Source organism: Ochotona princeps, chromosome 4 (genome assembly GCF_030435755.1).
Source record: "Ochotona princeps isolate mOchPri1 chromosome 4, mOchPri1.hap1, whole genome shotgun sequence".
Classification (NCBI taxonomy): Eukaryota; Metazoa; Chordata; class Mammalia; order Lagomorpha; family Ochotonidae; genus Ochotona; species Ochotona princeps.
The window spans coordinates 32,403,455-32,428,134 of NC_080835.1; the positions used below are offsets into that span (position 1 = coordinate 32,403,455).

Sequence of the window (24,680 nt, forward strand, 5' to 3'; positions counted from 1 at the left end):
CTGTAGCATCCATCTGCTCACATGAAATCTGGGGGATGGGGGATGTAGAAGCCTTGTAGCAGGGCTGTGGCGGAGGGCACCCTGCTGGGCTACTGCTCCCACTGGTGAGTGTGAGAAGGAGACTGGGGGCAGTCCAGGCCACTCAGGGCTGCAACTACAGTTGGACTTCTTGTTAGCTGGGGTTGGGAGAGAGTTGGGCTGGGTTAACTGACTGTATCCACTGGTGCATGCATTAGCCAGTGTAAGTGCAGGCTGGTTGGGTTTGTCGCAGCATCAACTGGCAGATGCTGGTGCAGGAGGGTCAATTCTATCAAGTTAAACTGCAGAACAACCTGGAGAGTGCAAGATCTGGGAGTGCGAGTGGGTCCATTAGGGAAACTGTGGAGACCTCTCTCATGGGGAGCAACTCTCACTGGTGACCATGAAAATCAGGGCTGAGGAAGGGCTGGGTTAGACAGGTGGTAGTACCTGCCAACCTGAGCATAGGCTGGATAGTGGAGTCTGTTGGGCTGAGCTAGGCTTCAATGCCCATTGACATGTATGAAAGCTGAATGGGATGTGGGAGACACTGTAACAGTCTGCTGCGTATACAGGTAAGCACAGGAACTGGGACTGGGGAGCAAGCCTAATGGGGATTATTGGGGGATCATTCGGTAGTTTCCGTTGAGTGTATGTGAGGGCTGAGTGTCTGGTGGGCAGGTCTGGGCTGGGCCGCAGTATCCATTGCTTTGTATAAGAGAAGGGGCTGGAGACAGAACTGAGCCAGCAATTGCAACTACTACCAGTGTAAGCTGATGCGGGTGGTGGACTGACCTGACCTGCCACTGACAAGCATACATAAGTCACATCTGAGATTACTTCAGACAAGGTTTCTTTCAGGAAACATGCCCCCTCCCCTGCCCAATTGAATCACTGGACTGAGAACTTCAACCATGGGAAGAATTGCAGGATCTGTGGTCTGACCATGGAGTGCATGTGTCAGAAGTGGGCTTTCTCGCTAGCTTAGATGGAATACAGTGGACAGCAGACTCAGATGCACATGGAGAATATGGCAGTCCATTGGAGCCTGCAGAGGACAGCTGACACCATAGCAGAAAGGGAAGGCAGACCAAATTGGTCAACCACCCCAGGCCCATGTTGACAGCAAATATCTGGGTGAATGGAGAATCTAAGCTAGACCATGTAAGCCAATGGACCTTAGAACGATTTCCTCATCCTTGTGTCGGTGAGATCACCAGCATTTCAGAAATATTGAAACTACTTGTGCAGAACCCTCAGACCATGCTCCACACTGGGGACTTTGGGATGACATCAGTGGCCATTTCCCCACTGAGGAGGTTGGGCAATTATCCCTTTATCTCTGTCTTTCCCTAAATACAGGAAGAAGAAAAAGAAAATTTGAGATCAATGGCCTAACACATTTTCTTCTAATCCTCAACCCTTCCTACCCTAATTAACTATTTAAACATCAACAAAAATAAAAATGTTACCTATTACCTATATTTGATGGAATTGTCAATAGAATTCCTTTACTCTTACATGTTCTCCCAGGAAAACTTAAATATTTCCAAATATTACCTTTTTTTGATGAAATGTTATCCATTACCTATATTTGATGAAATTGTCAATAGAAATTCCTTTACTCTTACATGTTCTCCCAGGAAACCTTCATGATCCAGGCACTGAGATTATGAAGCACTGCATATGTTGCCTAAAAATATTGTCTTGATAATGTGCTGGCAAATAATAGTAAGCATCTTAGAAAATACAGATGTGGAAAATGACATGTACTTCTATCCTCAAAGCTATTGCCATTTTGATTTAGTTGAACATAAATTTATAATTGGAAAATTCTTTAATAACTGCTGCATTCATCTGTTGTTTTATAGTCTTAAGTGTCTAGGTGTGTCTGAGGAGATTTCAAAAAGTTTATGGAAAATGTATGGTATGAATAAATTACAAAAGGGTTTTGACATATTTTTTGACATCAAAACAAATGTGCCTTTAATCTCTTTTACATGAACATTTTGAGGTATTCTTACAACTCACAGTTGAACATAGTTGGATTTTACATGTCAAAACTTCATGACATGCGGGAATCTATTGGTTTTGGTCCATTCAATGAACCACTTAGAAAACAGCCAGTTGTTAAAATGATAATTAGTTATTTTAGACCCATGTATTTAAAATTCTCCAAACTGGTAACCATATTTGAATTGGAAAGTGTTGAACGAGTATGAATTTCCTAAGGGAGTCATGTCAAGTGTGGTACCAATAGCAAACTACTGTATTTTTTGGAATGTAAGAACAGTCATGAGGTTCTTGAAAACTTTATATGGAAAGTGATGTTTATCTTTAGCTTGTCACCACTTTTTTTTTTCTCCTTCAGTCCTAGTTTTGACACTCTATGCTCTATTATTTGTTATTGCCTTCATTTATTCATTCACATCCAACCCAATTATTTTTCAAACAAGAGTAAGCTATTTTGTTAGTGGAGACACAAAGATCTGAATTCAGAGCAACTACTTACTTTGCAAAGGTAAGTGTGATTAAGTCCAAGTATAACCAACAGAACATGACAAACATCACTGAGTGAAGAGAACAGAGAGTTCAGAGGATGTGAAAAAAACCCAAGATCCATCCCAGCTGAGATTTAGGTTTAACTTTTTTTGAAACACTGCTTCTTCTCAACCAGAATTTCTCAACTGTGGCTGTGCATAAGGATCACCAGCAGAATTTTTCAGAAGTCCTGATTCTTACACCAGATATCGTCCCTACTTAAAAACAAAATGGAACAAAACAAAACAAGCAAAAAAAAAACCTTTTGTTGATATGACTCCATCATCAGTATTTTTCCAATTGGCTAATCCAATGTACAGCCTCAATTGAGATCCATGAATCTAGACATCCCTTGTAATGCTTTGGGACACTCTTATCACTTAATAATCTGTTAAGGCTCATGTTATACTAACATCAAAATCACTGCAGAGAGAAATGGCAAAGAAGTATAACTTCAGAGAAAATAATCACTTTTCTTATTATCTTAAAAAAATAAAATAACCCTCACAATGAAATTGTTCTTTTTAAAGGAGAGAATTTAAAAATTGTTCCCTTCCCTCCAAACAGCTGCATAGATACTGCAAATCAGTGGCAGAAGTAGGGGTAAGGTAGCAAGAAATTTATTTCGTTTGGCTTGCATATAGTTTGAGAGATTTTTGGGAAACATCTGAGGAAGGTGAAATGGGGGAGGTTCTGTCAGTGTGGTTAGATAGGAAGGGGAAAACACAATTGTAGTAGTATGGTTGATTTGTTTTGATAACAGACATTTACTATTTATTTCAATACATTTCACAATATTAGATCAGTGGGCATATAATTAAGCCCTATTATATGATACAACAACAGAAAAGATAAATTGTAAATCATGACTAAGACTCTGACCCTTAGAGTCAGAGTGGTGGGTAGGAAGATTTAAGGAGTTCCAATAAAAAGCCCTCAAATTTAAGTAGTGATAAGCTTGTGAAATGAATTGGAATAGATACAAAGAGTTTGTTATTGGCAAATAAAACTAAGTAAAACCACTCGTATGTATTCCAAAATGTTCTGTTTTAGATGCAGTGCCTGAAAGCATGTGTTTTGTTTTCTTGATAATCAGAGTAGAAAGCCAATGGAGAGCCAACTGAAGTTATAAATTAATTCAATAACTTTCAGATTCTTTATCAACCATTTACAGAATATCTTATAAAGACAAATAAAGCACAAACAATATACTCAAGATTCATAATCATTTCAAAGGTTTTTTTTCCCTCCTCTTTGATATTACTGTGATCTCTAAGGCAGGTCAAATCCTTAGGGCGGGCCCGACGGCGTGGCCTAGCAGCTAAAGTCCTCACCTTGAATGCGCCGGGATCCCATATGGGTGCAGGTTCTAATCCCGGCAGCTCCACTTCCCATCCAGCTCCCTGCTTGTGGCCTGGGAAAAGCAGTCGAGGACAGCCCAAGGATTTGGGACACTGCACCCACGTGGGAGACCTGGAAGACCTGGAAGATGTTCCTGGCTTCTGGCTTCCGATCGGCCTAGCACCGGCCCGTTGCGGCTCACTTGGGGAGTGAATCATCAGATGGAAGATCTTCCTCTCCGTCTCTCCTCCTCTCTGTATATCTGACTTTGTAATAAAAAAAAAATCTAAAAAAAAAAAATCCTTAGGGCACACGGAGGCACATGCAAATCTTATGCAATGTAAATCTGCTAATGGTAAAATGAAGTTCTTGGCATGAGGATTGGAGGGGACTCCTCTAAGCACGGCTGTGTTTCATGAAGAAATTTGCTCAAATTACTTGAGTCTAAGTGGTTAAAATATTTTTAATCCTCTGTTAATTTACATCAGAGTCTTACTCTGCATTAGGGGGTGGAAAGTTGAAAGGCTAGCAGGACCCTTGCAGGACTGTGGTGGAGGGAGGGGTTTTGAAAGCTAGAAGAGTGAGCCTATGCTTTCTTTAATTAAAGGGCAACATCTGCTATGCCCAGCAGATCATTGATATGCAAAAAATTAGGCCCAGTTGTTACTGGACTTGATCATGTGGACCAAAGCTAACTCCTCTGAATCCAGGCGTGTGCAACCTTTGGAATCTGAAGGTCCCTTTCACTGCCAATGTTCTTTGCTCTAGGAGCCCAAAAATAATTGTATCCATCTCGCATGAAAGACGTATGCTAAAAATTATAAATACAGTTAAAACTCCATCTTCAGGTAAATATTCTTTTTTGCTAGTGTTTCAATATCCATAATTAATGCTACTGCTTAAGAAATCCTTATTAAAAATTTCTTTCAGGATGTTATTTACTAAAACACTGTTTAATTTTACATGTTTGGTGACTAACTCCAGTTCTCCAGGATCAAATTTTGTTTTGTGCCAACTCTTGGGAGGTAAAACCTTAACAAACATTAAAACTTGTAGAGTTGAATATTTTTTTAAAGTGTTGGAGACACAGACGCCTTGTATCCCACCTGTTAAAGACTGAATGACGTTTGTTCAAATTAATATGTTAAAACCCTAAGTGGGAATTTTTAAGGAAGTAATAAGGCTAAAGGAAGATATAAGGGTGAGATCCTAACCCAGAGGGTCTAGAGCACCTGCAAGACAAGGGAGAGGCAGCAGCAGTGTGCAATGCATCTATGAAAGGAAGGCTGTGTGGAGACAAAACATGAAGGATGTCATCTTCAAGCAAAAAAAATGTCTTTCTTCATAAACAGCCCTAATGGCACCTTGATTTTAGATGTTCAGAACTGTGAAAAAAAAGTGTTGCTGTTAAGTAACTCAGTATATGGTATCTTGTTATGGCAGCCTGAGAAGACTTGTGCCAACTGCCGTTGGCCTCATGTCAGGTGCCTGATGTCTCTGGGCTGTCAGTTCTGCACAAGTTTTGACCACTCTTAGAGAACTACTGCTCTTAAACTCCTCTTTTCATTTGACTTCCTCTTTAAAACATTATGGAAATTTCCGCATCTTACATTGGAGGAGCGTCACCCCTCTGATAAATATGTGACACATTACTTGTGATGGAGGAACACAAATTATTTTGTGACTCACCCATAAAATGTGAGATAGAGGAAACCAATCCTTTTCCCAAGTTTTATGATTTCTCCTCGCTTGTCAGATGCCCCTGTCAGTCGCACTATGCCTATTTTCTTGAGGGTAGAGAGCCACTTGTATGCATAGTCATCATGTTTTAAAACATCATCAAAATCCAGGGTAGGTAGCTTGAGCTCTGAACCCCAGTACTGGCATTCTGTGAATTAAGAAAATGAAGAAGTCAATTGAAATAACATTGTTTTTATATACATCACTGAAAGAACTAGTTTCTTAGAGCTATTGTTGATTTATCACAGAGCTTATTAAATACAAGACATATTAGGAATACCAAAATCATCAGACCTTTGCTGGATCTGTGCTAGTCATTATAGAAGGGTACTTCCGAAAGTTCAACAAGGTTGGGCTCATAGCAGATATTCCATATACCTTATTTGTGGAGGATTGTTGCTTAGTTTATGCACAGCCCTTGGTCTGTATGCTATCATAACTTCTCTCTAAATACTTCTTAGAAATAACCTTGATATATTGTGTGTACCAATAGCCAAGTTACATTGCTTAATTCCAAACAGATGATAAAATCAGAATGGTAGAGCGAAAATATTACAGGCCAGATTGAAGTGGTATTTGCCAGAGTAGGCATTGCTCCTTCTTCCTCGTAGTTCACTTGATAAGAAGCTATCTTGGAATGAGGTCACCCTTTGGAGTCAGAAACAGTTGCTCATGGGGAAGAAAATGCAGACATGCCTTTTGGGAAACATAAAGCCTTTAGAACCAGTGCAACTGAAGGGATGGTGAAATGCCTTGCCTTAGCTCTCTTGTCTCTGATTATTTAAATATTGATAACAAAACATTTACTTGAAAAAGCAGAAAGAAAAACAATTGCATCAAATAACTGACTTAAAAACCAGGCTCTTCCAAATTAAGTGCAAAACAGAGGGAATGTGATTTTTAAAAAAGTTAGATTTATTTTTATTGCAAAGTCAGATATACAGAGGAGGAGAGACAGAGAGCAAGATCTTCCATCAAATGACTCACTCCCCAAGTGAGCGCAATGGCCAGAGCTGAGCCAATTCGAAGCCAAGAGTCAGGAACTTCTTCCGGATCTCCCATGCAGATGCAGAGTCCCAAGGCATTGGACAGTTTTTGACTGCTTTCTCAGGCCACAAGCAGGGAGCTGGATGGGAAGTGGAGCTGCCGGGATTAGAATCAGTGCCCATTTGGGATACTGGTGTATTCAAGGCAAGGACTTTAGCTGCTAGGCTATCACTCCGGGCCCTGGAAATGTGATTTTGTACAGGGAAGCAATTCAGGTAGCAACGACTGGATTTAAGAAAGACATGACTTTAGCTCATACATTGGAGTTATTCCTTTCTTGAAAATGAAATTGTCTTCAGAAAGCGAAACCATCCTAACAAAGACCAAGAACTTATGATTTTAATATCATCCTGAGCAATGCTTTGCTTTTGAGACTGGGGAACATATCATGTAATAGCGGGAAAAGTTCAAATCCCTAAGTTCTCAGATAAGAATTGGTCCATGACACTTGTAGGAGTTGTTGACTGGAAATCTTTTCCTCCTTGGTGTCAAACTAAGTTGTCTTCTGTATGCAAAAGATTCTTTTAAGTGGTGAGACAGTGACTTTGGTATTGAATAGTCAAATAGGTGCAGGCAGCCACTTCTTGTTTATTGATTAGTTGTTGCAAAAACTAGTGGTTGTGTGCATGTAGGGAGATTAAATCAAGTGAAAGTTACAAGAACTGCCAACATTTTGGGGTATTAAGCATAACAGTTTACATAATGGATCAGAATTCCCAAGATCTAAATGACTAACTGTAAACTGAGCCTCCATAGCAGCTGCATTTATTTTTTAGCCTATATTGATATTCGTTATTATCAAACACATTGTATAGGCTCATGTTACTCTTTGTATTTTCTCAGGAAGTTGAACTGATATCCAGTCACGGGTTCCTAAGTCCTATAACTCCTCTTTCCATGGGACTAATCAGAATTGAAAGAACTATAATCTACTATAATCTATATAGCATTGCTTTTAAAATGTTTGTTACATTTGAGGAAACCTTATCATTTAATGTTAAGCAAGTCACTTAAGTAAGAGAAGCTGATCATTCCATGGGTCATGCTGTTCAGACCAGAGCAAATGGGTTAAAGCAATAACAGAAACGATATATGAGAAGTTAAGAGTAATTATTATGGATATGTTAAGATATACACACAGTTTCTTGAAACTCTTTGAACATACTAATTATTCAACAGTTAACTGTTGGCTGATATTCTCAATAAGCTTAACATTTAAGTATGACACAAGATGTATGGCAAAGTTTTAAGAAATTTACAGCATACAGGAGAACTGGACATGGAAACTGACAATCAAAACATAATAGATGCTATTGAGTTATGCTCAGAACACCGTAGAAGTACCAGATATTCTTTGCCCCAAATAATGGTACTGCTCCACAGCTTTGATGCTCCTTCATATGCACGAAACTTCCTCATGCCTTCACTAACTTTCCTTCTAAAATTAAATGGTATTAATTTCGTATGAAAGAGCTTTTCAAAGAGGCAATCAGCTTGGTTTTGCTCTGAATATTGACTAATGGCTGCTTGCTTTCCTACTCCTATTTGATTATTGCATTTTATGCCCCCAGATTATAATATCTGATACCAGTCAAAAAGGCCTGTAAAGAGAAAGTGATGAATATTACAAATACTGCTTATTGGCTACTTTGCTAGAAAAATCATTTGGCTTCTAGTTAGTAGAAAAATTTGCTGGATAAAATATCAGCATCTAACACATAAATTACAAATCAGCATCTGTTATTCAGGATGTTTACACCTAGGTGTAAATCTAAATATTGAAAACTATTATAAATTATATTGCCTCAAATAGAGTTATGGGCCCACAGAGTGTTAGAGCCAGATGTGATGTTAGAAATTAATCTGCCATTCTTGAAATGGGGTGGGAGAGCAGAGAAATCTTCCATCTCCTTAGAATGTGTGAGGAAGACGTGACGTATAACCTATCAGGAACATAACAGGTAACTTATAGACAACAGACTCAAATCAGCATTAGGCAATAGTAAAACTACAAAGACATACAGGGGAATCAAGAGCGAATCTAACAACCTCTTAACAGGAGGTCATATGCACAGAGCAGGGGGGACCCCAGAGTGGAGCAGGGGGACAGGAGGAGGCTTGTATCCAAACCCTGAAGACTCCCAGATCCTCACCAAGGACTATCAGTACGGTCACCAAAGACTACATCCCAACTGCCCAAGAGACCACGGGGAATTGGAGTGCCTTCGGAGGCCAGGCACTCTGAGGTCATCCACTTCCGTTTGGATCTACCACATGGGATGGAAGAAGTCCAAATCCTTCCTCGCAGGATCCAAGGTCATCGTAACAACAGCCAGGAACCCTGAGTGGTCTGCAGAAACAGAACAGTAAACTTCGTTTGGGACTAGGGAGGGGAGCTCTCTCTGGTCCTTGCTTAGTTCCAACTTTGGATCCCCACCCTCTCTTGCAATGACCATCAGGATCGCTCCAGAGCCCTGCCCCCCAACACACACACGCACGCACGCACACACATGCACACACACACACACAATTAGAATAGATAGACAGAGAACAACAAGGAAAACTTAGAACCAGACAGGAAATGGTCAGCGTGGACTCACACATACCTTATTAGGTAGGACACAAAGATTGATTACTCCTCACTAAGGTATTGAAGATTTCTCTGCACATCCCTCCTAAAACTGTCTGCACCTCAATTGTTGACATATGCCTTGTTAGAGTTATAAGCCAGTTTAGACTATCATAAAATCTGCCAAGTTCAGCAAAATTATGCTCCAACACCATAAACTGCTAAATACTATAATAAAAATAGACATGAGACAGCTGAATAGTACCCTATAGCCATTTTAAGGTGTATAGCAGCCAGTTCTGTGTATAAACTGAAATTGAAATGTCAATGAAGTAGTCACAGGATGTGGTTAAGAACTTGCATTTTTTTTAAACATATTGGTTACTCAATACTATGTAAATTAATTCCATAATGTTGTAAATTGTCATTGATGTTATGCTGTGGCTTTAAATTGATCGGGATAATATTCTACCAGCTCTGCCTTCAGACCAGAGATGGTCTCCCCAAGATACGATTGAATTTACCTGGACAATAAGATGCTGGACTCCATGCTTGGCATACTCTTGCAATGAAAGAATCTTGACTGAATTTGAAATGTAATACAGCAACAAGGTGGAGGAATTCACCATGGGGGGAGGGTACGGGGAGGGGTTGGGGAATTCCCAGAGCCTATGAAACTGTGCCACATAATGCAATTTAATTAATAAAAATACATATATTAAAAAAGAAATTAATCTGCCATTCTTGTGTAAGCTGTAGCATTTCTCACCATTATCAGTTTTCATTGAACGAAAGTTGCTTAAACTGTTGCTTACAACTCTATAACAAATATGCTTTCTTTACTGTTGAAATGTAATTTATTAGAAAATACTTATAATTAAAAACTCTTTTTTATTGGCAGTTATCCAGCCTAGAGAAATGGCATGATATTCATTGCTGTTCTGTCCAAGAGAATTTTCTGCAATGATTGAAATATTTCATATTTTCAGTATCCAATAGTGTAACTATTAGCAACATATGGCCGTGGAGATTTGATTTCTGTCTGGTAGAACTGAAGAACTGAATTTTAAAAATTTAGTTAATTTCAATTAATTTAATGCCACATGTGAACAATACTGCATTAAACAGAATATGGATATGCATGCAGAGAAGTTTGGGTTTGAATCATTGTCCTGATTTTTACCAGCTAGTTTCCTGGCTTCTTTTGGGAGAGTCAGTCTCCTACTTTATAAGATAAGCTTATGCTGCAGAATCTTTATGATCATGCAAAAGATTGTGCATGAAGTCTGACACAGTGCTTGGCACATGGTAGAACTGTCACAACAACAATGAAAACGACTGTTGCATGCTGAGTGTTTTCTAGGCACCAGACACAGTACTAGATGCTTAATACGAATTAATTTGGCCGCTGTCCACAGCAAATGTATTGGATATATTCTTTTACTATTGTAGAGAAATGGGCAGAGGTCCAAATCATTCAGCTAATAATTTACAGAGCAAGTCAGTGAAATTCAGATGACTGATTCCAAAGTCTGTAATATTAACTATATACAAAATAAACATTTGATATCTTGAAATACCATCATCAGAGGTATTTTTAATGTTTGATGTGTCTGGATATTCACAGCTTATATTGTTCCTTGTAAAGGAGGTCAACTAGACAAAAAAAAAATCAGGAACACTTTGTCTGAACTTGAGCTTTCTCAAGTATGATTGTTTAAGGACACAACGCAGATCCTCGTCAGGGTTTTAAATCCAGAGAAAACAGGAACAGAGCTGGATGCATAACACTGCAACAAAAACGTTACTAGTCACCTTTTGCAAATTGAGCCAAACCTTTGCATGTTTATCCACCTTTCTCCCCTTTATTTGACAGCAGTGTATTTCTGTGACTCATGTTATTTTGCACTTGCTTACACTCATGATCACCTAAATATTCAGTAACCTGCCAGAAGAATGTAAGGGAGATTTTTCAGAATTCCTTAAAATGTCATTGTTTTAAAAACTTTGAGTTTATATTTTGATTCAAGATTCAAGAAGGATTTTACAGTGCACATTGCATGCATTTATAGCATGTCTTAATATTAAATTTTTATTTCTGAGGTTTTTTCACACTGTGGAAAAATACATTTACATTGCTAGTATGCACACATAGAAATGCACACACATCCTTGTTTTTAAGACTTGGAAGGAGGAAGGTATTTTAGTCTAGTGGCTAAGATGCCTGCATTCCACATCAGAGTTCCTGGTTTCAATTAATGCCCCATGCTGCTGAATCCAATTTCCTACTAAAACAGTGAGAGGCAACAATGATGGCTCAAGTGATTGTATTCCTGTCACCTATGGTGGAGAACTAAATTGAGTTCTAGGCGTCCAGCTTAGGCCCAGAACAGATCTGCCATTGGAAGCATTTGGTGAGTGATTGGGTATATGGTTGGCATTCATTTTCTCTCCCTCTTTTCTTCTTTTTAAGAAATGTTTTAATTTTCAGAAGTGCAAAATTAACCATAATTACCTAAAGAAATCCAGTGTGAGAAGGACTATCACTATGACAGATACCATATTTTTCATTTTCAGTTTGTAGTTCAATGACTTTTTAGTTCTGTGGAAACTTAGTTTTTAGTCATAGGTTTCATTGTGCAGTACCATGACCAACACGTTGCAGAATTCAGATGCCAAAAGCATAGTAGAACCAGTGATGGAATGTGAGTTACTCACATACTTGGTTGTGCTATGTGCGACTTTCATAGCTCACTACATTGTTGCTAACAACAAATTCATCACAGTGTCCTGATTTTTATGAGAAATATTACTACATTCCACTGAAGTTAACATATAAAAGCATTGTGTGATACGGGTACACAATATCAAAATTTGATTTCAAAAGTGTAATTTAAGAGCATTTCCCTCTAACTGCAAAACATAAGAAGTGGGGAACCAAGAGAAAATAAAATTGACTTGAGTACATCATTTGTCAGGAGATACATTAAAAACAACCTTAAGTTGCACACTTGGGTCCGGAAAGATAAACAGCATGAAAAATGACAGAATGTGTAAGGCATGAACCACCCTTTCTAATTTAACTTAGGGTCTTACTAATAAATACTTCCTTGAACATGTACTTCACACATCGTAAAATCTATGAACAGACTGCATGCTGGCATTCAGAGCATCATTTATACAAGGTTCCCTTCTCACGGTTAAGCATTACATTCCTGGATTCTGAGCTGTATTTCAGAAAAGGGAAAGTCATAAAGAAGTTCTACAGTTAAATTCATGACTGCGGCATGTTGGGTTGCAATGTGTTATTCCAAGTCAAGGATCTTCTGTCTACCTGCACTGAACGAAGCCCTTGGTCCTGAAATAGCTTGTCTAAAGTGCAGGAGGATCAGCCATTCTCTCTCCATCTTTCCCTATAAATACCTCCTTTAGCAAACTTTTCAGATGTGCTGAGGGTGTGTAGATGTATTTCATTCCTGGGTCCCCTCACCAGTGGCACATACCTCAGTCACACTGTTCCTTATGTTACATTATGTTGAAAATTTCCCTTATTCTGCATGTATTTGTTAAAAACCTAAACCTTTCAAGACACTGCATTCATGAACAAAGATAACTGTGATAACTGTTCTTGCCAGAAGAAAAAGCATGCAAAACAGTGAAGCCAGCACATAAACACAGTAGAAATATAAAAATTATGGCAAGTACTGTGAGTAGATCTTGTTAAAATGTGTAGGCAAAGCAGGTGAGCTTGGACAAAGTAGGATATTAGACAGTGGGTGATTGGAAAGCCCCAGCAAAGATTTTGGATAGTCCTGAAAGCAGTAAGGCATGAGAACCGAACAGAAGAGATGACCGTGGCCACCAGGAAGTTTAAGGAATTTACCCTGCAAAATTGTGCAAGAGCCCATGCTATTTCAAAAATTCTGACATGAAATGATAAAAAGACTCCAAATAATCAATTAACCAAAATGACAACTATGCAATCCTTTTCCATTGTAATTTATTGATTATCAGTTTTCCTGTGCCACCAAACAGTAAACTTAAAAAGCATGAAAACCAATAGAAGAAAAGGAGAAAGAAGTTTTAATTCAGAATTCCACATTTTAAAAATGTGATACAGTGTTCAATGCCAAAGAACACCTTGTGGATACTGTCAATAATTTCTTATTACAACTTTCAAGGGAATGTTGTCAAGATGAAATAGGTCAGTATGTAAAGTGTGACATTGCCTTTCACCCAACATCACATCACTCAAGAAAATAGATATGCATGCAGGTAGACTCTATTATCTCTTTTGCACAGATAAAGACTGAGGCCATAGAAACTTTGTGTTTCTCATCGATCTAGTAATTTCAGTGCTATATTATCCTTTTGATCAAAAGTAAAGTTATGGAGAGAAATGCAAATGTTTTATAACAAAACAATAAAGTTAGAGAATGCATGGAATGACATAGTGCTCAAACATTATTTACCTAATTTGCACAGCTTAAAACCAGACAGATTGACAGAATTTACAAATAGCAACATAAAAAATTAAAAAATATATTTTGTTTACTTTTTTGGATAGCCCACAGCTATTCCATGGACATTCTTAAAAATTTACCTAAATTGTGATTTAGGTATCTGCTACTTGAAAATGAAGACTGTGTAGTTTACATTCTGTCATCTTGAAGAAGTAGAGTAGGACTAGAAGAGAGGGAGTAATTTTTGATCAGTGATCCTTTTCCCCCTTGGGGAGTAAATCTTCTGTTGTGTTGGCAATCGCGATAATGACTGTTTATCTTTTATGTGTCCATTTGGAAAATGTGAAGGAAACCTATAAAGTAATTAAACTTCACTTTTTGAAACATCATACTTTGAAATTCCCTAAATTTACAAATTACAAACTTGCAGTCCAACCACGAATGTTAACAAAACAACCTGGGGCTACAAGAAAAGAGAAGACTTGTTCACAAGAAACTAATCGTGTAGAACACTGCAGTGCACTTCCCAGGGTCTGAGTCGCCCATCTGAGCTGAGAGAACAAAGGCAGGCTTATCCTTCAGAGGAGTATTTGAATCTTCTGCTACCATGTCCAGATTTACTCAGCACAATGCAAAAATGCAGTAGAAATAATAAATAATACCCAATTCAGTAAAGATCAGGCCACACTGAAAGCCATTAAGAAGCCACAGAAGAGACATAAAGAAAATGATACATTCATAAACTCGTAGCCAAAAATCCAAGAATCTTTTTTGCAGCATTTGCAATAGGTTCGCTTCACCTATGTCAGGCGAAACAGAAAACAAATTTGTTTTCTAATCATTGGAAACTCTGGGGTTATTCTCACACATGGGCATGTAAATATGAGTCCAAGCAAATCTAGGGAGGAACTTTTATTAGGTCTGCCTTGGAAAGAGCATGTATTTGGGAGTGACCTAGTTTGACTGCTCTGAGGCCTTGTTTTGACAAAGGTGTTTAGAGCCATTTTGACCTTACAGCCCTTAGTAATGGGATATTCTAAAGCAATCTCTGGGGAAAAAATAACTCTCCTAGTAATAAGTGAAATGAATGCCTTCTTTCTACCACTGACTTGCACCTTAGACTCCCACATTTGGAGTCTTGGGGCTCAAGAATGGGAGTGACAAGGCTTAGATTAGGTGGGGAGCAAAATATCATATGGGAGCCCACAAATTAATTGCTTATCATTTGTTAATTAAAAGAACATGTGATATTTGTTTTTGACAAGACTGTGCAAGAATAACCTCTGCAGCAAGTCAATTCTGTTCTTTGCACTAGAATAAGAATCTTCACTTTCAAGTACACATAATTAACTGCAAGAAAGGAAGAACTCTATTTATTTCCTTCAATATGAATAAGAGAAGTGGATCTCAGAGGGCCTTGACAGTTACTTGAGAGTTTTCACTACTTGTGGCTTGTTCTTACGAAACAAGGGAGGATTATGGCTGAAGAGAGGATTCATGATCTGATTAGGTAGATGGTAAGGATCGGCTCTCCTTGCCAAGAGACATGTAGATTGGAGAGAAGCTGCTCTGTCCTTATTGCAAAATGTCCTCAGTCCTGAATTATTGAGAAAATTGAGATCACCATATAATTTATTCAAATTATAACGTTTAAAGCTCAATTTTCAACAACAAGTGTTATTGATGTCAGATGTTACCATAAGATCATTCAGTATCAGGTCAAAAAATAAGAAAAACAAGATTTTCTTATGCTGGCACTGAATATTACAAAATGGAAAAATATATTAAAAAATCCAAGTATTTAATTTCTTGTGTATGTTATAAAATTATTTATTCCATTTATTCCAGTTTTGCATAACCCAGTCAAAAAATGTTTAATGTCGAAATACCACATGCAAACAAAAATTGTTAAAAAAACCTTAGTATTTCTTTTTAAAAAAAGATTTATTAATTTTTATTAGAAATGTAGATCAGATTTGCAGAGATAAGGAGAGACAGAAAGATCTTTATCCACTTGTTTGCTCTCCAAATGGCCTCAACGGCTGGGCACAATGGCCAGAGCTGAGCTGATCTAAAGCCAGGAGCCAGGAGCCCGGAGTTTCTTCCTGGTCTTCCACACAGGTGCAGGGTCTCAAGGCTATGTTTTCTCTTAGTGCTTTCCCAGGACATAAGCAGGGAGCTGGACAGGAAGGGCGCAGCTGGGACATGAATTGACACCCATATGGGACCGCAACGCTTGTGAGGTGAGGATTTAGCTTTTAAGCTGTTGAGTTGAGTCCCAAATCTTAGTATTACTAATTTTACAAGTGGCACCAATTTTCCTACAAATGTTTAGAAGAATTCTTTTACTATGCTCCCACAGTCAATTACATTGGAAGAGAGAAGAAAATAGAGTAAGTTACCTACTATCCTATAAGACGAAGTATGATTCTGTTGACTATAAATTTGATCCCCATCCTTGCTTCTTCATCAGCTTCCACTGTCTCCAATAGGATACTTTGTGGGCCACATTCTGGTAACTCTGCACCCAAACTTTCTCTGTGCTGACATATCCCACGCAGAAAGTTATAACATTACTTCTAACACAAATCAAATCATTTTCTTGTTTTGGCAAAATAAATAGAAACCAAGAGTTAAAGGGGTATGTAGGAAGAAGACAGAAAGCAACAAGAGAGAAAGAAAGCAGACAGGATACTGCACTCTTGTAGTACTTGAGAAATTACATCCATTTGAATTTTAAAGATCTTGAGCTCATTTCTCTGGCTCTGTTGGAAGAAAATCATCTTCAACTAATGAATCTCTATTTAAAAAGTATTTATCTGTATTTGAAAGGCACTTTTTTTTTTTGTTAGATTCTTTTTTTTATTTATTTATTTATTTATTTATTTATTTTTTTTATTGTTAATTATTTTGCATTATGTGACAGTTTCATAGGCTCTGGGAATCCCCTCCCTCCCCCTCCCCTCCCCCCGGTGGATTCCTCCACCTTGATGCAGTATTACAGTTCAAATTCAATCAAGATTCTTTCATTGCAAACATATACCAAGCATAGAGTCCAGCTACTTATTGTCCAGATTGGTTGAACAGTTTCTTGGGGAGACCTTTTCTGGTCTGAAGTTTGAGCTGGCAGAATATCATCACAGTCAATTAAGAGTCCCAATATAACATCAACAGCAATTTGCAATGTTATGGAATTGACATGGTTTTGAGTAACCAGTGTATTAAAAAGAAAAAAAAAAAAAAAAAAAAAAAAAGGAAAACAAGTTATGTCAGAATACTTAAGATCTACATCGAAAATCTGTAAAACCTACTATACCCTCAATACGCTATGTTAACCTGTAATGGGGGGGAGTGCAGGGAAATCTTTCAGGACCATAAAAAGAGTGAGAAAAAAGTACAATATAGCCTATCAAGATCAAATCTGGTAATTCATAGATAACAGACTCAAAGTGGCACTAAACAACAATAAAACTACTATACCAATGCATGAGGGGGGAATCGGGTGCGATCCTGACAACCTCTTAACAGGAGGTCATGTGCGTGGAGCAGGGGAGCACTCCAGGGTGGAGCAGGTGGTAAGGAGAAAGCCTGGATCCCAACCATGAAGACTCCCAGACCTTCACCACAAACTATTAATACGAGCAACAAGGACTATATCCCAACTGCCAAGGAGGCCACAGGGAATTGGATGCCCTCGGAGGCCGAGTACTCTGAGGTCACCCACCCCCAACCGGAGCTTCCACAGGGGATGGAAGAAGTCCAAACACTACAGTGCAGAAACCAACGTCATCGGAAAGACAACCAGAAGCCCTGAGTGGTCTGCAGAAACAGAAGAACAATAAACGTCCTTCCGGACCAGGGAGGAGAGCTTTCTCTGGTCCGAGACTGGCTCCACCTCTGGACCCCCCCTCCCTCGCAATGACCATCGGGATCGCTTCGAAAACCCCTCACAGCAAACAAACAATCATACAAACTAAAAAAAAAAAAAAAAAAACCTAAAATAAATAAACAACAGAAAGTAGAACTTGAAATCTGACAGGAAAGAGCTGGCATGGATTGGCTCATGCCTCGCTGGGTGGGTCACAAAGATTAGTTTTACTCCTCACCATGGTGCTGAGGATTTTCCTGCACACTCCCCCCCCCCAAAAAAAAAAAAAAATGTTCTGCACCTAAAATGTTGACATATATCTTGTTAGAGTTACAAGCCAGTCTGGATTATCCTAAAATCTGCCAAGATCAGCAAAATTTTACTTCAACACAACAACTGGCTAAATACTAAGATGAAATGGACACGAAACAGCTGAATGGTGCCTTATGGCCATTTTAAGGTATAGAGCAGCCGGTCCTGTATATGAACTAAATTGAAAGGCACTTTTAAAAAGAGAAGGAGAGACAGAGAGAAATCTCTTTTATCTGCTCGTTTACTCCTCCAATGGCCACAATGGCTGGAGCTGAGCTAGTACAACGCCAGACGCCAAGAACTTCTTCTGGGTCTCTCATATGGGTGCATGGTCCCAAGACTTTGAACAATCCTCTGCTGCTTTCCTAGGCCTTAAGGAGGGAGCTAATTTGGAAGTGGAGCAATTGGGAAACAAACTGGTGTCCATATGGGATCCTAACACTTGTAAAGTGGAGGATTAGCCAACCTAGATAAATCTTTAAAATAAGTTATTCCTTTATCCATTGTGTTAACTTCTTCAGCTTCCTGCAGATACAGAAAAAATTGGTAGGGTAACAATTTATCTGCTAAATGGATACAAAGAAACACTTAATATTCTCAATAGTAAGTTTTGTTTGTATGTTGCATGTATGCTGTTATGATACTAGCAAACATTGGTTAAGTATGAGCTCTCAGGAATCCCACCTGCCATAAATTTGGTGAAGATATGCTAGAATGGCACTCTGGAATTAAAGTTATGTGTGATGTTATAGATATATATGTTTTGGTCAGGATTTCTCTGACCTGGCACAATTAAAATTTTGGCTTAGATAATTCTTTATTGTAGAAAGCTGTCCTGTATACTTCAGAGTAGTTAGATATATTCCATGATTCTATTTATCTGAAAACAATACCACTTTCCAATTTCCTTTTTCTGAATTGCAAAAAACCAAAATTCTTCAGATTGTCAATGTCACTTGTCATGGAGAGTCACAAAACTACCCTGGCTTGGGAAACAGTGGCTTAGATTGATAGATTTGTACTTCAATACTAACGGATATTATTTCAGGGTTGAGAGAATGAAAAAAGACATAATCCTCCCTTTCTTTCACTTATATAGCTTTTGCTTTAATTTATATGTATTGACATTTATTTCTTTAATATATTCAAGAAAAAAATGGTCAGGCGACCAAAAATTCCAACATCACTTACTAAAAGCTTTGGAAAGCAGACCTTCACAGTGCTAAGTTGTCCACTGTCCTGTGGGGAGGTTTGAAATTTACAGTTACCTCCACATACACTTATTTTTGTGAGGCTTCTGGATCAGGCCTCTGGATTTAGAGATTGAAACCCAGCTTACCGGTTTGTACTTTGATGATTTTCTACATGTCCATTTCTCTTCCAACAATTTCCTTTGTCTTTGCCTGACAGTCTGATTGAGTGTCCAAAACCCAGCCCAAACATTGCCCCCTCTCCGAAGGTGACTCTCTCATCTCTTCAGATTCCTCTCTTAAGGCATCATATTATTCTTAATTTGCTTTACACCTAATAAACCTTTGAGGATAGGATCTGTATCATTTTTATCTTAGTATTTCCTTACATAGTTCCTGGCTCAAAAATTGTTATCCAAAATATATGCAACTGAAACTTATGAGGGAATGATTGTTCTCCACATCTTCCCTTCAGCTGTGACTGTCCCATGACAAGAGATTTTTGGCTGATTATTATTTGTCTTTCCATTTGTTTAGTTCAATGGACACTGCCAGGAAAAGGAAAAAAAGGCTTTGCGTTTTGGCTCCAGATTTTAAAATGCCTGTAGGAAAGAGAGCAAAAGGAGAAACACTGCCTCTGGAACTTAGACACACAAAAGCCTTTCACAGATGCAACTAAATTTGTTTACATGCTCAGGAGTATTTGCCTTTGAAAATGTGCAGTGACAGTGAAACACAGTATCAAATTCCACAGGCAAAAAAAGAAAAACCATAAAATGAATCCTCCAAAAATGGCCCATTAATTTCTTCTTTTACCCAACAATTGTACAGCTTGAAAATATATTTTAATAATCTGAGCTAGTTTTAAACCATTAAAATATTTTCCAGTGTCTAAATAGCAGCCAGGTCTCCTTATATTATTCATGACTATAGCCTGTCATTGTGACCAGTTTTTTCCACTACTTAACTGAGTGCAGTATCATTTCCACTTTGCTACTGCCTGATAATGCTGAGAAATGGAAGCCATAAAACTGTACTCATCAAGAAATATTAACGGAGTGGTGGCTCTACCCTTTTCCAATGCTTAAGAGCTTAAGTTGTAATAATAAAAAGATGGATTTTATTTCCTGAAGTAATCTGAAAAGAACTTGAAGGAAATGAATGTAAAATCCACTAGGATTACAAAATTAGCTCAGAGTTATATAAAAATATTTTGAGTATCAGAAAAGTCTAAAATAAATAAAAAACAATACATTCATGACACTGTTGGTTGACCCAATCACCACTTTGCTATGTAATTAGAGACCTTTTGAAGAATCTAGCAATGCACTCATAGGAGGAAGGTAGGGCAAACATTATTTTTTTCTGCATATCCATTTGTGCTCAACTAACCAATGGAACTAGATAAAAAAGAAAATGCATGCATTCCTCATGATTTAGACACACTAGAACAAAACCTTGCCAGCTGTCAGACTAAGGGAATAAAGGAACCTAATTCCTAACAAGTCTGGTTTGTGCGGGTAGAGGAAGGTAATTGTCATCTTCTATTACTGCTCGCAGGGAAAGGCCGTGCAATGCGGTTGAATTTGGTAAGCTAGTAACGTCTGAAGTGAGTGAGTGGAGCACTGAAGATGCTGCTTGGGAAGGCTGTATCTGAATGTTTGGATGGGAGTACTAGCTCTGCTTTGATTCCAGCTTCTGTATACTGTGGGAGGTAACAGGTGGGTGGCTCAGGTATTAGGGTCTCAGTCACCCTGTGGTAGGTGGGGATTGAGTTCCTAGCTCCTGGATTCAGCCTTGTCCTGCCTGTTGCGCTGCAGGCATCTGGGCTGAAGCAGTAGATGCAAAATCTCTCTCTATGTGTATACATCTCTGGTTCTCTCTCTCTCTCCCCCCTCTTTCTCTCCCTTCTCTGTTTCTTCCTCTCAAATAGAAATGGAAATCAGAAAAGCTTCATGTCCAATATATGTCCAATAAACTGTTGTGAGTTTAGCTCTTAAAATGATGGCAGATCATTACACATACTGCAGAATTTGAATGGAATGAAGTAAAATATCTGTTCTGGTGTATGACCTAGAATTCCCATTAGAGCTGTTGTAAGGCTCAGCAGGCAGCCACCTGCTGAAAGGGATAAAGGTCCAATGTACCGGAGGAACAGTGGAAAAGGTAGTTCAGAGGAAGTTGCCTAGCTACTATGTTTGTAAAAGTCAAGGTTCTAACAAATGCATTATCATGTTGGCAAAATTGGCCTTTGACCTACATAATTTCAGGTAACAAACTTTCAAAACAGGTAGACAGTGAATCATAAACTCTTTTCCTTCTGCTCACACTCTATGATGGCATATTTGCTAAAAGTTATATTTCTGGGACCCAGCATGATAGCATCTCGCCCAAAGTTCTCACCTGGCCTGTGCTGGGATCGCATATAGGTGTGCCACTTCTAATCCCAGAAGTCCTGATTCAATCCAGCTCCGTGCTTGTGACCTGGGAAAGCAGTTGAGGGTGGCCCAAAGCTTTGACACCCTGCACCCATGTGGGAGACCTGGAAGAGGCTCTGAGCTCCTGGCTTCAGATCAGCACAGCTCTGGCCATCAAGGCCACTTGGAGAGTGAATCATCACGTGGGAGATCTTCCTCTCTGTATATCTGACTTTCCAATAGAAAAGCTATATTTCTAAAAATTATTTCTATGTTTTAAGTATTTATTTTGTATCTAAACACAGAAACAATCTTATCTGTTTTTTTCCCCACTGAATTCATGCTTCATGTTTATTGAAATAATTTACTGATCGCTGATGTGATGTGTTTGAGAGCTATGGACTGTCTCTAGGCCAATGTGCCTGTGCCTGAACAGCCATGCACACAAGCACATACTCACATGCTCACTCAACGACATGATTACTATTTCATTACATCTGGTAAGAGCAGGTTACGAATTTCTTCTGTTTTGTGGGTATTTTTTTCTGCTGTAAGACAAAATTCTAAGAAAGGCGTATCCATTTCTGGTTCATCTTTCCCATTTGTAGGAACCCTCACGTGGGGTGTGTGTGTGTGGTGTGCCCAGTTTTACTTTAGGTGTCAAGAAGACGAGTGTACCATGCTTCTTTCATTTAAAATTCTTCAGTTACAGTGTCCTTGCCTACACCAATATTTGATTAAAGCACACAAGTTCGAACTCACTGCTGAGAAAATGTCTTCTTTAAGATTCTTCCTATGAAGCTTTTGGAAAGCATTGAAACCATTAGTGTTACCTGGCAGAAACAGCTCTCTTTGGAGTTTTGCTCTGGCCTGTTGGGTAAAACATCTTTTCTTCAACCAATCAGCACCAAATTCACTGTAATGTTCATCAGGCCACGTGATGTACACCTTATCATGCAGAAAGCAAAGATTACCATATGAATATTATGGTTTTATTCTGACACTTGCTATCTTTCTGTTTCTATATGTTATTTAACATAATCAGGAAATATGGTCTCTCTCTTTTTTTTTAAAATTATAAACCACAGAGAATCAACTGAAGTTTGAGGCTCCCAATTAACACACAAGAGGCCAAATCTGGTTAGACCGTGCTCTGTTTTCTAAACCTATGGTACCCAAATTTTCTGGGATGGCTGAAGTTAGACACCAATTAAAACTCCTGCCAAGAGTAGTAATATATGTATATGTATAGACATGTGTTTATATAGAAGCATATACATTTTAAAAAAAGTTATTTATTATTTTTAATTCATTAATTACATTGTATTATGTGACACAGTTTCATAGGTACTTGGATTTTCCCCACCCCTCCCCAAACCCTCCCACCATGGTGGATTCCTCCACCTTGTTGAAGCATATACATTTAACCAAATAAAAATTGTATTTATTGTATGTGACCCCTTAGTTAACCTGAGAGAGAAAGATATGTTATTTAGAGATAAGTACCTTTTTTCTGTCAAAAGTTAAGCTGTTGATACCAATGTTGACATCAAGAGCTTCGACGAGGAGTTTTCGGGCTTTGGCGGAATCCAGGTAGCAGTCGGAGCACTGGCAGTTGTCTCTCAGCCATATGGCTGGGTAGAGAGACTCCTCCCCACTGTGCCAGAGCACCTGCAGCAAGTGAGTCCCATCCACCACCTCTGCCTTTTCAATGGCACAGCACATGTTTCCCTGGCCTTGGGTGACAAATCCTGTCAGATACCTGCTGTGAGAAATCGGTGTTAATAGGAATTTCAGGCAGATCAATCTGAACTTGACCTCTACGTGTGTGAACAGTTCAAGTGGACTCTGCCTTCTGGTGCTTGTTTAACTGCCAGAGTGTGAGGTTAGCCTGATCAATGCTGAGACCTTTGTTCAAATGCGAGTAATTCCTGTGCTAGAAACAGAAACACAGTGACTGAAGGTAAATATGACAAAAATGCTGAATCAGGAGCCAGGTGAAAGCAATTCCTTGTTTTTTTCATACAGATTTTAGATAGTGTCATATAATTTTAGTTATGCACTCATAAAAGTCCTAAGATTTTTTTTAAAGGGAAAAAATGCTCACATATTAAAATAGCAGCAATCACGTTTGTGCTATTTCAACTACTGTTCAATTGTACATTATGCTTCTATGATAGTAAATTAATAAACCTGTTTGAATGAAGACAATTAGTGTAATTTATTTATTTTGAGCGATTTTGTAAAATTCAGAACATTGTGTTTTTCTAGCCTATCAGCTGCTTTTTTACTTATGAGAAATTCACTTCCTCAATAAATATAACATTCTTAGGTTCTCCAAGATACTTCTTTCATATGTTATCTGAGATTTTCTGATTTGACACAAACTAGTACGAAGTGCCATGGTTTTTTTGGGTTTGTTTTCTACACTTTTATGAAGTACTGTTCCTTATTTTCATTTAACTTGGGGATAAATAACTTACTAAGAAATGCAGAAAATTTAAGAACATGCAATATTTGTAAGAAAGAAAAGCTAGTGTAATAGGGGCACCATGGTATTGTGGTCAGAGGTACTTGAGATTAATCCTAATTCTACTCAAGCCTATACATTTGACCTTTGAAAATCCTGCTGATACTCTCTATTTCACTTACATTATGTATTATTTCTCAGGTCTCAAACATTTAACAAGGAAATTTATGTGGAAACTTATTTGACGCTTATGGGGGAAGTACTATTTATAGGGAAAATTTGAACTTTTAAACTTCTATAAAATAACCGGCTCAGAAACAATAAAAGGTGAAATTAACAGTGGAAGCAAGATTTCATTGCTTGAGTTGAAGACGATGGAGGTAGACACACCATCCTAGACATGCAGACAAGTGTAAGGGCTGTTTTAAAAACCTTTTTAGGATATCAGGCATTTCAGTGGGCAACTGGGGCTTCAATGAAAAAAAAAGTCATTGTGCATTTCTTAAGCTTACAGGAAGACTTTATATATCACTGAAATAACAATAACATTTACGCAATATTAAAATAAAACAGATTTAAGAGATTAGCTTTTGTGACTTGGTAGTTATAGAGCCGAGCCATTTAGTCTCCTGTACAGCAGTTATCCAATGACTGAATGGGAGAAACAGCATGCATTGGCTTAAGTTTTCTTTCTTTTTTCAGAG

The 24,680-nt window shown here is 38.3% G+C and overlaps 1 protein-coding gene across 1 annotated transcript in view; it reads right to left on the reverse strand.

Moving 5' to 3' along the window:
- Positions 1 to 24,680, reverse strand: part of BBOX1 (gamma-butyrobetaine hydroxylase 1) — a 51,003-nt gene that overhangs the window by 19,282 nt on the left and 7,041 nt on the right. The window contains exons 2-4 of the mRNA XM_058662470.1: positions 23,013 to 23,271; positions 22,340 to 22,454; positions 5,590 to 5,788 (exon numbers count right to left, since the gene is read on the reverse strand). Of these exons, the coding sequence (XP_058518453.1) occupies positions 5,590 to 5,788; positions 22,340 to 22,454; positions 23,013 to 23,231 (533 nt within the window). The 5' untranslated portion in view covers positions 23,232 to 23,271. The remainder of the gene's footprint in view (positions 1 to 5,589; positions 5,789 to 22,339; positions 22,455 to 23,012; positions 23,272 to 24,680) is intronic.